The sequence below is a fragment of the Aotus nancymaae genome, unplaced genomic scaffold (genome assembly GCF_030222135.1).
Source record: "Aotus nancymaae isolate 86718 unplaced genomic scaffold, 86718_ANA_hifiasm-v0.15.2.pri h1tg000004l, whole genome shotgun sequence".
Lineage (NCBI taxonomy): Eukaryota > Metazoa > Chordata > Mammalia > Primates > Aotidae > Aotus > Aotus nancymaae.
In genome coordinates, this window is record NW_026988415.1 from 15,750,836 (window position 1) to 15,769,424 (window position 18,589).

The 18,589-nt window shown below is 41.2% G+C and overlaps 1 protein-coding gene across 1 annotated transcript in view; it reads left to right on the forward strand.

The window, feature by feature from the left end:
* The window catches only part of GPC3 (glypican 3), a 456,271-nt gene that overhangs the window by 394,366 nt on the left and 43,316 nt on the right, over positions 1-18,589 (forward strand). The window contains exon 7 of the mRNA XM_012474320.2: positions 848-1,007. Within this exon, the coding sequence (XP_012329743.1) occupies positions 848-1,007 (160 nt within the window). The remainder of the gene's footprint in view (positions 1-847; positions 1,008-18,589) is intronic.

Sequence of the window (18,589 nt, forward strand, 5' to 3'; positions counted from 1 at the left end):
GTGATGAGGAAGAAGCCAGGACAAAAACAGAATATGAGAATGAAACCTTGGAGAGAGACGGTGAGGAAAAATAAGATGGAATTGGACAATGGCCCTTGGGGACCCTTCATGCGGTGCACTGGGTCTCTGGGTCAGTGGAGAGACTTTTGAAAGCTGGGAGTCCCATAAAATTAGTAACGTATTAGCCATGTGAGTGAAAAGACAGACACTGCAGAGTGAAACAAACATGTCTCATTATGCATATTATCTACAATAAAGCAAAATGAATTTAAAAGCATCTTATTGGAATTGTGGGAGGGGAGAATATTAAACAGTTTTTCTAGTGATCAAGACAAATATAATTATGATGATTGATTATAAGTAATTGTAAATGTGTATAAAATGGCACTGCTATTCTCTTCATTTGGTAGGAAGCATTTTGTGGTTTTAATTTAATGACTGTAAATTTGGTTATTGGGGGCTTCCATAGGGATCTTTTCTGATATTGATGTCCTCCTAGCTTTGTGTTATCATGTCTTAAGTTCCTCATCAGTGAGTTGTATCATGGAGACCTTCAGGAGCTTAAATACCATGGTATGAGACAATCTAATGCAATATACACTCTGGCTACTGCGTGATGTAAGTAGAGTCAAGGAGTACAGCATCGCATCAAATACTGTGGAAAGGTCCAGAAGTATGAAACTCTAAAGAGTATAAGCAGTTTACAGCTACTTAAATTTGAAAGTGATTTTTTAAAGCTTCTGTGTAATTCATTGAACATTTTTCAATGCCTCCTGTTAATAACACACCGTGTAGACCTACCTGAGAAATATGAAATGCTGATGCATTCCTGGTTGTTTTCTTTCAGCTCCTGAGAACCATGTCTGTGCCCAAAGGTAGAGTTCTGGATAAAAACCTGGATGAGGAAGGGTTTGAAAGTGGAGACTGCGGTGACGATGAAGATGAGTGCATTGGAGGCTCTGGTGATGGAATGATGAAAGTGAAGAATCAGCTCCGCTTCCTTGCAGGTGACTAATTAGTGCTGACCCAAATGTAATCTAAACATGGTGATGCTCAGGAATTAAAAATAAATTGAACCTGCTCTCTATAATTCCCCTACAATCCCTGCAATATACAGTCTCATCAACTCTTCAAGGAAAGACTATACAAGCTCTAGAAAGTGTAGTTTGCAGGTAGCGTTCTTTCCCCGCCTCCCCTCACCGCACCGTTTTTTTTTTTTATCTAAAAAGAACTGACCTAATCAGTTTGCTCTGTTTCTCACTGGAGATTTCCTTGGTTCTTCTCATTTATAAAAAGAAATGGATAATAACAAATGCAAATTTGGGATGAAATAATCTGTACAACAAAGCCCCATGACACAAGTTTACCTGTATGACGAACCTGCATGTGTACCCCTGAACTTAAAACAAAAGTTAAAAACAAAAAAAGAAATGCAAACTTGGGAGTCTTGTGAAAACCAATGGTGGGATAACTTTCAAAGGAAGAGCCATTAGCTGGCCCTCTTTTCTTAGGACGCTATGTCTACTTTGTTTTCTCACAGTCGAACATAGATAGGCTATGGCACATAACTGAAGACCTACATAAAGACAAGAGTGGTAGGGCATGGTGATTCATGCTTATAATCCCAGCACTTTAGGAGGCTGAAGTGGGAGGATCGCTTGAGCCCAGGAGTTCCAGACAAGTCTGGGCAACATGATGAAATCCCATCTCTACAAAAACACAAAAATTAGCAGGATGTGGTGGCATACCTATTGTCCCAGCTACTTGGCAGGATCGCTTGAGTCCAGGAGGCAGTGATTACGGTGAGCTGAGATTGTGCTACTGTGCTCCAGTCTGGGAGACAGAGCCAGACTCTGTGTCAATAAAAAATAAAATAAAATAAAAAATAAACAAGAGCAATAGAAAAAAGTAATATAGTACTGCTGGGATCAAGGAGGCAAAACAACATCAAAAATTCCTCACATTTCTATTCCATATCACAGCTTAGAGTACTTTCATATGGGCAGGTGTTCTTCGACTTTACAGATAATGAAACCAGGGCTCAGAGAAGAAATGAGATTGCTCTAAATGGAAGAATTGGAAATCTACCTCAGGTCTTGAGACTTCCAGTGCCATTCTCTCTCCTCTGCGGTGCACAGCCTTCTTCTTAAAACCCTATCACCCACAGCCTCTGAGATGCTAAATGCTCCTATTTCTCTGGCAGCCTCTTTCCTTCTTAGTTCTTCTTCCTAATCTTACCTGAAACTGGCTATTATCTGGATGTCCCTTCTTAAGGCTCTGTCTTTTATCTCTTCTCCAAAGAGAATGTAGATCTTATCTATTCCCCTCTTTCAACTTTTTTTTCCCTTTTGAGGTAGGGTCTCCCTCTGTCCCCCAGGCTGGAGTGCAATGGTGCGTTCACAGCTCACTGCAGCCTCGAATTTCTGGGCTCAAGTGATCCTCTCACTTCAGCTTCCCAAAGTGCTGGGATTATAGGTATGAGCCACCATGGCTGGGCTCAACATTTTTTTATGATTTGTTTATTTATTTTTTATTAGGGTAAAAAAAATCTAACATGGAATCTGGCCTCTTAACAAACTTTTAAGTGTACAGTGTGATACTGTTAATTATATGCACATTGTTGTTCAACAGATCTCTAGAACTTTTTCATCTTGTGTGACTAAAACTCTATGTCCATTGAGCAGCAACTCCTCATTTCCCCCTCCCACAACCCTTAGCAACTATCATTTTACTTTCTGCTTCTGTGACTACTTTAGATACCGCATATAGGATGGAGTAATGCAGTATTTGTACTTCTGTGACTGGTTTATTTCGCTTAGCATAACTGTCTCAAGGTTCATCCATGTTGTAGAATGTGACAAGATTTTCTTCTTTTTTAAGACTGAGTAATATTCCATTGTATGTATGTACCACAATTGCTTTATCCATTCATCCATAAGTGGGCATGTAGATTGCTTCCAGCTGTTGGCTGTTGTGGATAATCCTATAGTGAACATTCTTTAACTATTAGAACACTTTGGGAAATAACTTACATAAATTCATTACCACAAGTCTCAACTGCTTTCCTGAGCTACCATCCCACATCTCCAGCTGCTTATTAATCATTTCTGACTTCACCATCACCACCCCCAACGTGATGTGTCACAAGTCAGATTTGTCAACTGACCATCATTCTCTTGATCGCTGAGGCTTAAACCTAAAGCCATCTTTTCTTCTTTCTTCTCCCTTGCCCTTATATGCAATTAGGCCCCCAATCCCTGCCAATTCTTTCTTTGTAATTTATTCTGCTTCTGTTAATCCTTCCTTTCTATTCCCCCTTCACACCCTCCTGCACATACTATTACAGTCACATGCTAAGTGGTCTCCAGGCTTCTAGGCCTAGGCAGGAGTATTGAGAGCCTTAGGCTAGTAGATTAGAAGACAAAGAATTTGAGACCCAGGCGGAAGATTCCATCAGATTCATCTTGTATAGCTACCTGGTTAATCTTTGAAAGGCATCTCATACTTTCTCCATAGCTCAGCTACCTTCATGCTGTTCTCATTGCCTTGAGGATAAAGCTAAGACTCCTTAGCCTTGAGGATAAAGCTAAGACTCCTTAGCAAAGTTCTGAGGGCCTACTGGTCTAACCTAAACTGCCCTTCTGGCTTCATTTCCCACCACTAACCCAATAAGAACCCTCCACTTTGGCAAGAACAGCCATATTCATACCCCGTGAACCCCATAAACATACTGTTGTTGTTTCTATTTTCACACCACCGCCCATGTTTATTTCTCTTTTTTTTTTAACCTTTTTTTGTGTGTGGGGAGGGGACAGAGTGTCACTACGTTGCCCAGGCTGGAATACAGTGGCACAATCTCGGCTCACTGTAACCTCCGCCCCCTGGGTTGAAGTGATTCTTTTGCTTCAGCCTCCTGAGTAGCTGGGATTACAGGTGCACACCACCACGCCCAGCTAATATTTTTGCATTTTTAGCAGAGACAGGGTTTTGCAATATTGGCCAGGCTGGTCTCGAACTCCTGACCTCATGTGATCTGTCTGCATCAGCCTCCCAAAGTGCTGGGATTACAGGCATGAGCCCCAGTGCCCAGCCTACCCATATTTATTTCTATATAGATATACCTTTTTTCTTTCATCTTAAATTTTACTCATCCTTCAAGGTGCAATTCAAGTGTGATGTAGTGAAAAAAAAAATAGGTCTTGGGGTAAGACAAACATTTATTTAAATTCTTGCTCTACTTATGAGTGAGCATGACCTTGGACAGGTTTCTTAGCCTCCTCTCTATGTCTCCATTCTGTCATTCATTAAATGGGATCATAACCCCAACTTCATAGGACTATTAAATCAAGGGGGAACATTTATAAAGCATCTAGGCAAATATCTAGCATGTACTAGGTGTTCCATAATTGTTAGTTTCTCTCCGTGAAATCATTCTCGGCCATCTCTGTCCATAGTTACCTCTGTCCTCTGCATTCATTACTAAAATGAATTCTGCCAGTGCTTTCATGAAACAGTCTACAATGGCTTTGAGGTTCCATAGGACACTCAAAGCCTGGCAACCTATAGAAGAATGTTGAATAAACATGAAAAGTACAAATAAGAGAAGCTAATGTTCATTGGACACATTATGCTCTAAACACTGTACCAGAACTTGGCACGCATTGTATCATATCATTTTCACAATACCACTATGAGGTAGGGGTCATTACTATTCTCACTTTACAGATGAGAAAATGGATGCTGGAGGAGGTGGAGTGGCTTGCTTAAAGTCACACAGTCATGAAGGGCAGAGTCAGGATTCAGAGCCCAGAAGGCAGGTTTCAGAGGCCACTCCTTGAACAAGTCTACTCTGACGCTTTTTCCTCTGATTATCAATACAACTATAAAAAACTCAAAGTCAGCTTTGCATTTTGCTACCTGGAAAGGTTGTGATCATTTAAAGGTTGCCCAGACGACTTGCCAAAATTTTGACTGGTCCCAGCACTGATCCCTGAGACATACCGCTGTTTATACTTCTCCAGAAAAGTCTATGCTTATTCCTACTTGTGCTTTCCTGACTATAAGCCACTTCCCTATCCATTTCAAAGCACTGCTCCACAATTCCATGGTGATTTAACTTGTTAAAACAGTGTCTGGCATGGGATCTTGTCAAGGGCCTTTTCAAAATCTAAATAGATTACATCCATGGTTTCCCTTTGTCCACATACACATTTATCCTGTAAAATAATTCTAGTCAATTTGTTAGGCATGATTAACCCTAAGTTCTTTATAAACTGTAAAACATTAGACAAATGGTGGTTAATTTAATTGAGGGGAAAAATGATGCCTTGCCCCCAGTACATTACACTTGCCTAACACGTTCAGTGATCCTACCAGCCTGAAGTTCCTTGGGCCCGCTTTAAAAATGTTTCTCATGGAGAGGAGACTCATTGCCAATCTGCCAGGCTCATGGCACAATAGCTATTTGGCATAATAGCTATTTGGAACAACAGACTATATGCTGTGGTCAGCTGTTACACAATCTTACCTAAAATTTGGATAGATGCCATCTGGTCCTGGTGATTCATCAGCATCCATTTATTTAGTCAGCTAGACTTAGAATACCATGCACATTTACCGCCATTTCATCTAGCCCTCCAAATTGCCTCCTCCAAAAGACAACTTCACAATAAAGAGTATGGCTCGGAATGTGTTAACAGTCTCTTGTATCTCCCTTTTGTCCCTGAACAGACCTTTTACAACATGACCAGCCAGTAGTTCTATTGGCTGGCTTCCCTGGCTTACTTCTTCCCTTCTTTTGAGACACTGAATGAAGTGCAGGACACCCAGGTTCTATTCCTGGCTTTGCTTCTAACTCCCATAGGTGTCCAAAGGCAAGCCCCTTCCACTTTTGAAAAGTCATTTTCTCCATTTGTGAAATAGAGGGAACGCACACACACAAGTCTTGCAGGGCATTCTAGTGCCAGCAGTCTGATTATATTTATTTCTTTGGCTTTGATCCCTGGCAAGGTACTTATCAGATTCTTTTGAGGACATCTTGTAAGTTTTCATCTGACCTTGCAGATTCTCTGGTCTCTTCTCTTGAGCTATAGTTCCATGTAGCAAAGATCTCATTTTCTCTACTCTAACCTCTTTGACTTTTCCACCAATCTGGCAAGCTGGGCTTCTTACCAAGGGCTCCCCACATGTGGTTTTCAACACATTTGTGCATTAGGATGCTATTAAAAGTAATGGCAAAAACCACAAATACTTTTGCACCAACATAATAATAATAAGGTTTTAGTAGTTTCCAGGCTTTCTGGGGTATATTCATTTATAAAACTAATAATTTCAAAGTTCCCTAAGTATTCTCTTCTTCCTTACTTCCTATTTATAAATTTTACATAGAATCCTTAGAGTCGTCTTCTTTCTGATTGTTGCATTTAATTATTGATGAGATGACCATTACATGATGTCTTACCCACGGTTACATCTTTGCCTGTTCCTTGTAATTCTCAGAACCAAGGGTAATGTATTTCCCTTTTGGTGTGTATCTTAGTCCATTTGCACCGCTATAACAAAATACCTTACACTGAGTAATTTATACATACTAGGAAGTTATACTCACAGTTCTGGTGTCCAGGGAGTCCAAGATGAAGGTGCCAGGATTTGGTGTCTGGTGATTGCCTTCTTCCTGCATCCTCACTTTGCAGAAGGAACAAATGCTGTGTCCTCACATGGCGAAGGCAGAAGGGCAAAAAAGGGATGGATGCTGTATCTTCACGTGGCAGAAGAGATGGAAAGACAGAAAGGAGCCTACCTAGTTCTCTCCAGCTCTTTTTTTTTGAGACGGAGTTTTGCTCTTGTTGCCCAGTCTGGAGTGCAATGGCCCGATCTCGGCTCACCGCAACCTCCACCTCCTATGTTCAAGCAATTCTCCTGCCTCAGCCTCCCGAGTAGCTCTCCGGCCCTTTTATAAGGGACTAATTCTCTCCATGAGGGCTGTGCTGTTATGGCCTAATCACCTCCTAAAAGCCCCACCTCTTAATACTGTTGCATTGCTGGGGGCATTAAGTTTCAACATGAATTTTAGATGAGGCACAAACATTCATCAAGCCATAGCATAGGGATACTTCATCTCTCTCAGCCTGCAGCTTCTAAAAAGTAGAGATACAGCAAACTAGCACAGGAACAGAAAACCAAGCACCGCATGTTCTCACCCACAAGTGGGAGCCAAACAGTGAGAACACATGGACACAGGGAGGGGAACAACACACACCGGGGCCTGTCAGGTAGGGGGCTGAGGGAGGGAGAGCATCAGGATCGAGAGCTAATGCATGCGGGGCTTAATGCCTAGGTGATGGGTTGATAGGTGTAGCAAACCACCATGCCACATGTTTACCTATGTAACAAACCTGCATGTCCTTCGCATGTATCCCAGAACTTAAAATAATATATATATGTTAAATATATATATATATTTATTTATTTATTTAAATGGAGATAATAATAGTTCCTGTTTCATAGAGTTGTGGGGATTAAATAAAATCATTCTTGCAAAGCATTTGGCATAGTGCCTGGTACCTAGTAGGCACTCAAAAATGATATTAAAGCTACTGGTCTGTTGTTGCTGACCTGTGAGAGCTCAAAGAGCCTGTAGATGTAGATTAGAATTGTCTTAGGTTTGTTTGTTTGTTTGTTTAAGACCCATGAAAGACACTTATAACCAGGTAACCAACATTCAGCAACAATATCCTCTTAACCCTTGCTACTCCATGTGGGGTCCATGGACCAGAAGTATTCGTCTTATCTGGGAACTTATTAGAAATGTGGAATCTCAGGTGCTACCTCAAGACCTATTCAATCAGATAGTCATTTTAACAAGACCTTGGGTGATTGTTTGCAGTCCTTATTACCTTCTTCTTCTTTTTTTTTTTTTTCTATTTTTTGAGACAGGGTCTCACTTTGTTGTTCAGGCTGGAGAGCAATGGTGCAATCAGAGCTCACTGCAGTCTTGAACTCCTAGGCCGAAGCAATCAGAGTAGCTGGGACTACAGCTACACGCCACCATGGCTGGCTAATTATCTTATGTTTTGTAGAGATACTGTCTTGCTTTCTTGCCCAGGCTGGTCTTGAACTTGAACTCCTAGGCTCAAGCAGTCCTCTTGCCTCAGCCTCCCAAAGTGCTAGGATTACAGGCATAAGCCATTGTGCTCAGCCCCTTACCACATTCAAATTGAGAGCTTGTGTCCTTTTAGATTTAATACTTCAAGTATCTAAGAAGCCACTAAACTGCCCAATGACGAGCTAAGTGTATTCTAAGAAGTGTAAGAGAGGTTCAAGGCCCAGTCATCCATGTAATTGATTAGGACACTTGGGTCCTTGAGCAAATTTATTTAGCTGCTCCGAGCCTCATTTCCCCAGTTGTAAAATGGGCATAATCACCCTTGCCTTGACTACTTCAATTAGTTATTGTGAAAATCAAATACGATAATGACTGGGAAAGTGCTTTTTAACCTGCTAAGCTTTACAAATATTTAAAGCAACCATAAGATGATTATTATTGTTAGTCTAAAAAGGGAGCCCTTTAGTTTTCTCAGCATCTCTAGTTCATGTATTTTCTGCAAAGATTAGATTTTGCCCATGGGTCTGAACACCCATGTATAGACTCCCCTCCAAAAACAGATCTTCATTCATGAAGGACCTGGTGTAATAAGCTCTCTTTTTGCCAGGCTGCCATCCACAGTGTTCCTAGTTAATGGCTTTCTCAAAGCCCTTCTTGTAAGCTGTTTGGGAAGCTGGCCACTCCCAGTGCTTCGGCTGGGGCAGATCCCTGAGACACTTTGCAGGCTCTGGCCAGGTGTCCCAGGTTAATATGTGATGACTAAGCATCTTGAGCATCTGCCTCCTCTCTACCATGTTTCCACTCTTACCTGCACAGAAACACACATGCACACACACATATCTGCTATTGGAAACAAAATTGGAACATAGAAAAAGGAACCCCCAGCAAGAAACAGCCATCTCAGAGACATCTGCATTAACATTCGTCATCCTTCCTTGTCCTCCCTGGACCTTTTCTTGCTCCAGCCTACATTGCTCTGTGGGTGCAGCCAGGACGTTCTAGTGAACCTAATGCCTTTATAACTGCAGGTCTCAGAACAAAAAGATGATCTTGTCTCAAGCTGGGCTAAAGACAGGGCAAAATGATGAATAAAGAAAGTGGAAATAGACTATAGAAGATAGAAACATTCCTCGTTGCTAAATGGGAGTAAGAGGGGCTTGAGCTGGTTGGTGGTGGGCTGGGGAGTAGAGTTCAGGAAACACATCTTGGGTTTAGGGCTTAAACTGACTGTATTAGTCTGTTCTCATGCTGCTAATAAAGGCATACGAGAGACTGGGTAATTTATAAAGGAAAGAGGTTTAATGGACTCACAGTTCCACATGGCTGGGGAAGACTCACAATCATGGCAGAAGAGAAAGGAAGAGCAAAGGCATATCTTATATGGCAGTGGGCAAGAGAGAATGAGAGTCACGCAAAGGGGAAACCCCTTATAAAACCATCAGATCTCATGAGATTTATTCACTACCACAAGAACAGTATGGGGGAAACAACCCCCAAGATTCAGTTACCTCCCACAGGGTCCCTCCCACGACATGTGGGAGTTATGGGAGCTAGAATTCTAGATGAGATTTGGGTGAGGACACAGCCAAACCATATCACCAAAATTAAAAGCAAATGGCTATTTATTGCCCTTGGTAAACAGATATTTCTTATAGAAATGCTTCCCTTCAAGAAACTTTCAGTCTCTCAGATATCAGTGTGGGGTCTGCAAAGAGAAAACCTGCCACTTGTTGCTTGGCAGGGGGTGACTGGTCCCTTTGCCATTCTTCTGTTGTCATCTCCAAGTACTATGGGGAAAAACAGTGGTCTGCCCCTGGGTGGTCACTTCCAACCAGCAGTACTGTGGAGGAAGCCTTTACAATTTCACAGCTGTGAGCCCTATTTAGGGTAATATTATTAGTATTATTTAGTATCATTGGATTATAACTTATTATTTTAGCAATCTGTGGCCTATATTAGTCACCTTATAATCTGAAAGCAAAATAACAATGACCTCAAGTAAAATAGCAATTAGGAAATATTTTCATAAGCCAATGACTTTTATTCTCTTTTTTTTTGTACTGGATCAAGTGTAACCTTACACTTGTACTCCTAACAAGCTTGTGCACATAGGAAAGGTGAAGGACACTTCAATAGCTTAAGTGTTCTTCTAAAGTGTCAAGTCAAACTTCCATAAACAGGCTGGTAGTCATTTTGTATTAATAAATTCATTAATAGAATGGTCTGGTGAAAAGGGCCACTGGAACTTTATGATAGGCCTTGTATCATGAGTGACAACTGCAAAACATTAATGATTTAGAACAAATTATGTTGCCTGCTGAAAAATGAGTAGAAAGCTTATAGGGAAATGAAATGTCCTGGATTTTTTTTTCTTTCTTTTTTTTAATGGGAAAGTTGTTGAGTCCTGTGCAGAGCATGGAATACATTAGATACAGTAATACATCTATTTGTATTACTCTGTTGATAACAAATCCAGGAATAAATTATGGCAGTTTTAACAAAACATGTTTTATAGTTTGAGTAACCCAGTTCTACTTCCTTTGTGCTCTTTGCAAATGTGCCATTCAGATCTTTGTCACGAAAGTTGTAGACTGCTTCCTGCTAAGTAATCCACCCCTGGAACTCTCAGACAAGATCTTATAGTGACTCCCTCTAAACTTATTTCTTGGGATATCAGTCCCTCCAACATGTAACCTCAGTGCAAGGGATCCCACGTCATCCACTAGTAAGTAGATCCCATCCGTTGGGCAAATGGGACACCTTCTTACCCTTAGACTGTTGAAGTTTGAGATGTAAAGGGAAGGGCATCACTTCTACAGAGTCGAACAAACTGGGTCCCAGTTCTGTGTCTACCACTTCCCAATGTTGTGGCCTTGGACAAAGTCACTCAGTTCCTCTGAGCCTCAGTTTTCTCACTTGCAAAACTGATGGAAAATATTTCTTGACCTACCCACCTCATAAGTTGTTGAATGAAACACATGAGATAATGGACATAACATACTTTATATAACTCTATCTACTTTAAAGCATCATACCCATTTAGGGTAATATTAATATCGTTCAGGGTTATAATCGAAATTATAATTTTAGCTAAAGGCTTTTGGCAAATAAAACTAAGTTCCAAATGTCTAGCCAATAATTTTCACTACAAATGTGCTACTGTTACATACTGTGGGTGGCAGTAGACACTAGTATAGCCACTATAAAGAACAGTGTAGAGATTCCTCAGAAAACTACAAATAAAACAATCATATGATCCAGCAATCCCACTACTGGGCATTTACTTAGAGGAAAGGAAACCAGTATATTGAAGAGATATCTGCACTCCCATGTTTAGGGCAACACTATTCACAATGGCCAAAATATGGAATCAACCTTGGTTTCCAACAAGAGATAAATGCAAAGAGAAAATACGGTGTATATATACACCATGGAATACTATTCAGCCATAAAAAAGAAAGAAATCCTGTCATTCCAGGCAATGTGAATGGAACTGGAGGACATTGTGTTAAGTGAAATAAGCTGGTAACAAAAAGTTAAACACCACATGTTCTCATTCATATATGGAAACTAAAAAAAGTTGATCTCAGAGAAGTAAAAAGTAGAACAGAGGTGGGGTAGGGAGAGATATGTCAAAGGACACAAAATTGCAGCTAGATAAGAGGACTAAGTCTGGTGTTCTAGAACCACTGTGGAATGACTATAGTTAACAAGAATACAGTTTCTAATAGCCGGAAGATTATTGAATGTTCCCAGCATAAAGAAATGATACATGTTTGAGGTGACGCATATGCTAATTACCCTGATCTGATCAGTATACAGTATATGTATCAAAACATCACTATGTACCCCATAAATATGTACAATGATTACATGCCAGTTAAAAATAAAAAAAGAAGGAATCTCTGAAAAAAAAGATGTTCTCCATCATGTCCATCCCCAAAGGTGGTATTTTTAATTACTCATTAACTTGTTTTTAGCCTAGGGTGGTTTGAAGTGAGAAGGTATTTGAACAATGACAAATATGTCTACTGAGTTGTACAAATAACCACATAGTCACAACAGTAGTAGTCACCTACATCTTGAAAGAATCACAGCTAGTTATGTTTTGTTTTCTTTGGTGCTAGTGGGGCGGTAAGGGCACGGGTGGACAACGAGTTGGGGAGGGTCAAGAAAGGGCCCCTGATTTTTTCCATTCTATCTCGCTCTGAGCTACAAGCAATCTGCTTTCATGTTTTGATCTTTTCTTTTAGAGATCAAATGTCATAGGGAAGCTGAAGGAAGCAAAGCTCACTATAATAGCACTTTTCACACAGATACAGACCAGGTGGTTCTTGCTAACCAATTGACGAGACAGCCAATCCCAGCTCACCCTAGAACTTTGTGAAGCTCCCGGGGCTCACAAAGAGGGACTTAGATGTGACCATTAGCAGTGATATTACCTGCCAATTGAGTAGGTATACCAAGAAAGAGGCTTTCCCCATGCTTTAACGTTAGCTAGGGAATTACTATAGGTAATCTGGTGATAGATGAGAATGAGAAAAGGTTAAAACTTCCCATAAAGTTATCATAACTCAGGCTACCTTAGGGAGTTTGTTTCTTTCTAATCAATCTTCAAATTAAGAAACTGTTGAACAGATGAATTTGACTAAGTGGTGCAACTCATTTTCTCTGGATAGAAGCCATGTTGGCCAGTTTCATGACAGCCTCAACTAAAATGTGGTAATTTAGCCAAGTATTGGTAGAAGGAAAGGGGTGGAGAGGCTCAACATTCAGCTGGTGGGAAAGTAGAGAAGGATCCAGCAGGAAAGTGGCAAGCCTGAAGCCTCTCGATGAGCTGCCAAACAAGCAATCCCTGTAGGATAACATCCCCGAGGGATCTGGGAGAGCAGACTTCCATGCCAGAAAACGGAAAGTGCTCCCCTGCAACAAGAAATAGCACAGCAGAAAGAGAGAAATGTGGAGCAGTCTAATTAAACCTGTGCTGTTGTCCAAAGTTTCCATGATAAACAATGATCTCCTAGGGGCTTCAAATCAGAAATGAGGAATAGTGAGCCTGCAGAGTGATACAGAAGCTGAAAATGTCTTGTGTGGATAGATCTAGTGGCAGCAGGTAGAAATCAGAAATAAAGTGAGGGCTGAGGTCCTGCTCGGAGAGGAGGAGGGATGTGGAGCCAGCCAATGCCCAGCAATCATTGACTTTCCATAAGGCCCCTTAAACTGTGCACATGTGCACGCATGTGCTGTCAGATCTCTCCAATTCAGACAGTGCTGTCCTCTAGCTTTTTCTAACATGGCAAAAAGAACAAAGATGCAGCCATCACCTCCCTTCTTTCCGTTATTTGCCTGTGTCAGATACAAGGAGATTTCCCACTCGCACTGGTAGGAACCAAGTTACTGGCAAGTTTTTGTGTGGTTAAATTTTCTAAAGGGAAACCTTCTTATAGATATTACCTGTGTACACATCTGCCTAAAAGATGTTTAATGATTCTTATCATTTCCAAATATACTTGCTGAGTTTTTTTAAAGTGACTTTTAGTCTTTTTTTGTTTTTGTTTTTTTACAATCCTAACGTGAATGGCTGTTGGTAAATAAGCTAATGTGAGAACACGAGCACCAGCACAGACAGAATCTCTCGCTTTGTATCTCGCTGGTGGACTGAAGCAGTAATACAATTATCAAGTAAATAAAAATGGAATAGAAGGCCAGGCACGGTGGCTCACACCTGTAATCCCAGCAGTCTGGGAGGCCCAGGTGGGTGGATTGCTTGAGCCTAGGAGTTGAAGACCAGCCTGAGCAACATGGTGAAACCCCATCTCTACGAAAAATCCAAAAATTATCCGGGCATGGTGGCATGCACCTGTTATCCCAGCTACTCGAGAGAGTGAGGCACAAGAATCGCTTGAACCAACCTGGGAGGTGGAACCAACCTGGGAGGTGGAGGTTGCAGTGATCCGAGATCGCGCCACTGCACTCCAGCCTGGGCTATAGAGTGAGAATCTGTTTTAAAAAGAAAAAACAGGCTGGGCACAGTGGCTCACACCTGTAATTCCAGCACTTTGGGAGGCCGAGTCAGGAGGATCACCTGAGGTTGGAGTTCAAGACCATCCTGACCAATATGGAGAAACCCTGTCTCTGCTAAAAATACAAAATTATCTGGGTATGGTGGCACATGCCTGTAATCCCAGCTACTTGGGAGGCTGAGGCAGGAGAATCGCTAAAACCTGGGAGGCAGAGGTTGCTGTGAGCTGAGATTGCACCATTGCACTCCAGTCTGAGCAACAAGAGCAAAACTCTGTCAGGACAGAAAGAAAGAGAGAGAGAACAAAGAAAACAAAAAATGGAGTAGAGGCTTTTCTACAAGTTCAGGTACCTGAGGACAGTCTAGGTTAGAGCAGGGGGAAATCTCATGAGCACCTTCAGGATGAGCTTCAGAGGAGAGTGGTTTCTCCAATTAACAGTGAACTCCTTGGAGAGTGAAAAGCAAGTATTTTTCATCCTGTGCATATACTTCCCAGTTCTCAATCACCTATTCTCCTTCCCTCCATGGTGCTCAGTAACTCTCACTAGTAGGTATTTAGTAAATACTCAGTTATGGACGTGTAATGTTACTTTTCACATTTGCTTCCTTTGGTCCCATATTCGGTAGGGCAACAGTATGCTTCACCTTCGCTGCATCTTAAACTAGCTTCCTCAAAGTACCCCTCAACTTTGCTTGAGCCCAGGAGGCGGAGGTTGCAGTAAGCTGAGATGGCACCAGCAGCCGTAATTGTGAGCAAAGGGATGAGAGACCAGGCGCAGTGGCTCACGCCTGTAATCCCACCACTTTGGGAGACTGAAGTTGGTGGATCATGAGGTCCAGAGATCGAGACCATCCTGGCCAACATGGTGAAACCCTGTCTCTACTAAAAATACAAAAATACTAAAAGTTAGCTGGCGCACACCTCTAGTGCCAGCTACTCAGGAGGCTGAGGCAGGAGGATTGCTTAAACCTGGCAGGTGGAGGTTGCAGTGAGCCGAGATCGTGCCCCTGCACTCCAGCCTAGTGACAGAGCGAGACTCCATCAAAAAAAAAAAAAAGACAGAGCGAGAGAGAGATCTGAGATCCCTGTTCCAGTCAACACAGGAGTAAGGGTTCAGCTGAATGGGGGAAGGCATGGTATGTGAGACATAGGGTATTTGTAGCCTCCTGTGAATCTTGAGAGAGACAGATGGGGAAGATTCTGCACACAGGGATAGTGGGAGGATGGAGGATGGTGAAAAGAAGTAACAGTATTCAGTCTACATGAGAGAAGAATTAGGAAGATATGAATGTTGTCTTCTAATAGTAAGAGGTCTTGCATATGGAAGAGGAGAGTAGATCTGGAGCCAACGCATGACATTTACAAGGAGACATGTTTTGGCTAACAGAAAGATGAACTACCTCTTTGAGCTATTCCTCAATTGACTGGATTGCTCTGAGAAACAATTAGCTTCCTGACTTTGAAAGTATTTGACTAGAGAATAAATAAGCATATCAGGCCTGGTACAGTGGCTCACACCTGTAATCCCAGCACTTTGGGAGGCCGAGGCAGGCAGATCACTTGAGGCCAGAAGTTTGAGACCAGCCTGGCTAAGGCAATATCCCGTCTCTACTGAAAATACAAAAATTAGCCAGGCATGGTGGCACACACCTGTAATCCCAGCTACTCAGGATGCCAAGGCAGGAGAATTGCTTGAACCCAGGAGGCAGAGGTTACAGTGAACTGAGATAGCACCACTGCCCTCCAGCCTGGGCAACAGAGGGAGACTGCATCTCAAAAAATAATAAATAAATAAATAAGCATATATAAGAAACATTGGCTGGATAGGGGTCAGGTGTCAGAGAGTAGATGATACCTACATCATGGAATTTTGACTTCCAGGGTCCTGAATAGCTCTGAGGGACTAAAATTTTATGATGTAAACATGTAAATAGAACAAAAGAGAATCAATATGCTGGAGCAAACCAGTGAGGCCATTTTTCAGGCTGGGGGAAAGAAACAGGAGTGAAGAAGAGAATCTTTCTGGTTGTTTGTCTATGAGCACATGTCACTAATTATGAGTTTCTGTAACTATTTTCCTAAGTAAACAGATCCTTACGAATGGCAGAGACTTTTCCAGGGAGCAGTTCTTTTCAACATTTTCTGTCATTCACAGCCTCTAGATTTGTTTTGCCACTACAAGAATCCAGTTCTCATTTCTCCCCAATTATTTCCAGGCTTGTGGTCATCCTGCCTCATGTTAGAAAAGCAAACCTGGGATAAAGCCCTTCTCCTGGCTACAAGCATTAGCGCTGATGGCTGTATTGTCAATATCAGGTTTGTCTAGTTCACACTCATCCCCTGTACCACTCTCTCCCTTCTGATTCTGGCCATACAGAATAGACCAGTGCATCTCAAGTTATCTATGGTGAAGGACCCAGGGTGGTTGTTGTTTTTTTTTTAATCCTCCCAAATCTGTCGTGGACCAGTATCTTTGTAGAAAATAATAAAACTAAATTACCAGAAAAAGAAAATGTCCCCCCCTAAAAAAAGCTACAAAATACAAGCCACGCTTTTTAATTATGAGATTCAACAGACCTAAAAATCTCTGTCAAATTGCTATAAAAGTTTCAATGTGCTTACTTTCAAAGTCTGTACTTATCTTCTTCCAGATTAGCAATAAATAGCAGAGCAGTAGCCCACACTTTGAGTAGGGAGGTGAAGCCTGCTCTGTGTGTCTCTGCCTTGTATTCTTCCTCGCCTTGGATCTCATGGTGGGAAACGCTCAAAAGCAGTCTAAATGAGGTGAGCGCAATGGTGCACTAGAGCTGGCTTGCACTGACTCAGGAGAGCCAGTTGTTAAATTTTTAGAATTCCTGTGAGCCAGTTAAACGTAGCCATTACTAAAAATTAAATTATACAAATTTACAATGAAATAATTCTATTAAACAAAAATAACACTGAAGACTGATCACATCCTAATTATTTTACTGCATTTTATAATTCTCTATACTCTTGAGGTTATATGTCTATTGTGTGTGTGTGTGGTAGAAATGATATATACTCTTGCGATTCTGTGTTCAGTGTAGTCACATTGGTAGCTTGAAGCTGGTCATGATAGAAATAGTTACGCCACAGAAATCAGGAAGAAACTACAAATCAGGGCTTGATTTATTGTTTTGTTGATTGTCTAGACTCTAGGCTTAAGAAAATGATAGGAGAAAATGTTAATAGCACAGAATAAACTTAAAATCATGTTATCTCTGTAGCTGTTACATTGTGAATAGCACAAAACAATTGAAGAAATATTCTTCCAGTATTTGAAAACTATTATCCAATTCAGTAAAGAAGCTGCTCCTATCACTGAGGGAGTGAAGTTCTAACTTCATTGGAGTTGGAACACTAATTATAATACTGTCATTTCGCTTTCATGTTCCTCTTAGTGTATTACAATATATTAACCGGTATTCTTGTAGGAACTACACTTGCTCATCAATCATGAGCCTAGTTTGGCTCCAGTTGTAAGAGCATGAACAAATGTCAATGAAAGCATTCTGTGAGAACTAATTAGCTAAATAGAATTTATAATGAAGAGTATTTTATGTTTTTATCTGTAAATTGTAAGGTGCTACCCATCCTTTATTCCTATAAAATTAAAAATAACCTGACAGCATACTTCCTTTTTTGAGAGCCAGTTGTTATATATTTACCAGCTCACCAGTGGGTGAGACAATACATTTAGAGGATTTATTTTCCTTCCTTTATCCTTAAAGGTTCTAAGCTTAAATTAATAGCTCTTGCCACCATGAGTGAAAGAAAATTTCTGTCCTCCAAAGTTATGCTGGCAAATTAAAGAGCCCCTCATTTGCAGTGATACTGACTTCTAGGAATCCCAAACTTGGAAACTTTCTTAACTTGGATCTATAACATCCATAAACTTTTTTCCTCAAAACTTCTTATTCCCAGTTGAGGTTCGGGGACTCCCTCTGAAATCTCTCTGCTAACCAATGGAAATCTCATTAGTCCTATCCCAAGCCTGGATGATAGTCTTGCAGGCCAGCTCACTGGAGCACCCAGGCAAGGACCACATTTAAAGTTCAGCCTCTTTATAGCAGATGGCATTAAGACAATGTACACTGTGTGCCGGTATTAGCCTTGGTTTCGTAGAGTTTGAGTGGAACTCCTAATATCAGGTTACATTTTGTGGGCTTGGTAATCATTTTTTGAACCACCGACCATATGGGCAGAGGTTGGGAGGAAAGCTAAATTTGGAACACACTCCCACTCTCCTGTTCAGCATTTCTTTCTTGTTTGTGCAGGGAGGCAACATATTACTCATATTCACATACAACACCAACTGCTAGAGGACTAAGAAATGAGATTCTCCCAAAATGTGGTCAGATCACTGTAGATTTTCTATACAAATATGCAGCAGTTCAGTAAGAACGTCTGTGCTCTGCTTCTGCAGATGTCAGAACCTGTC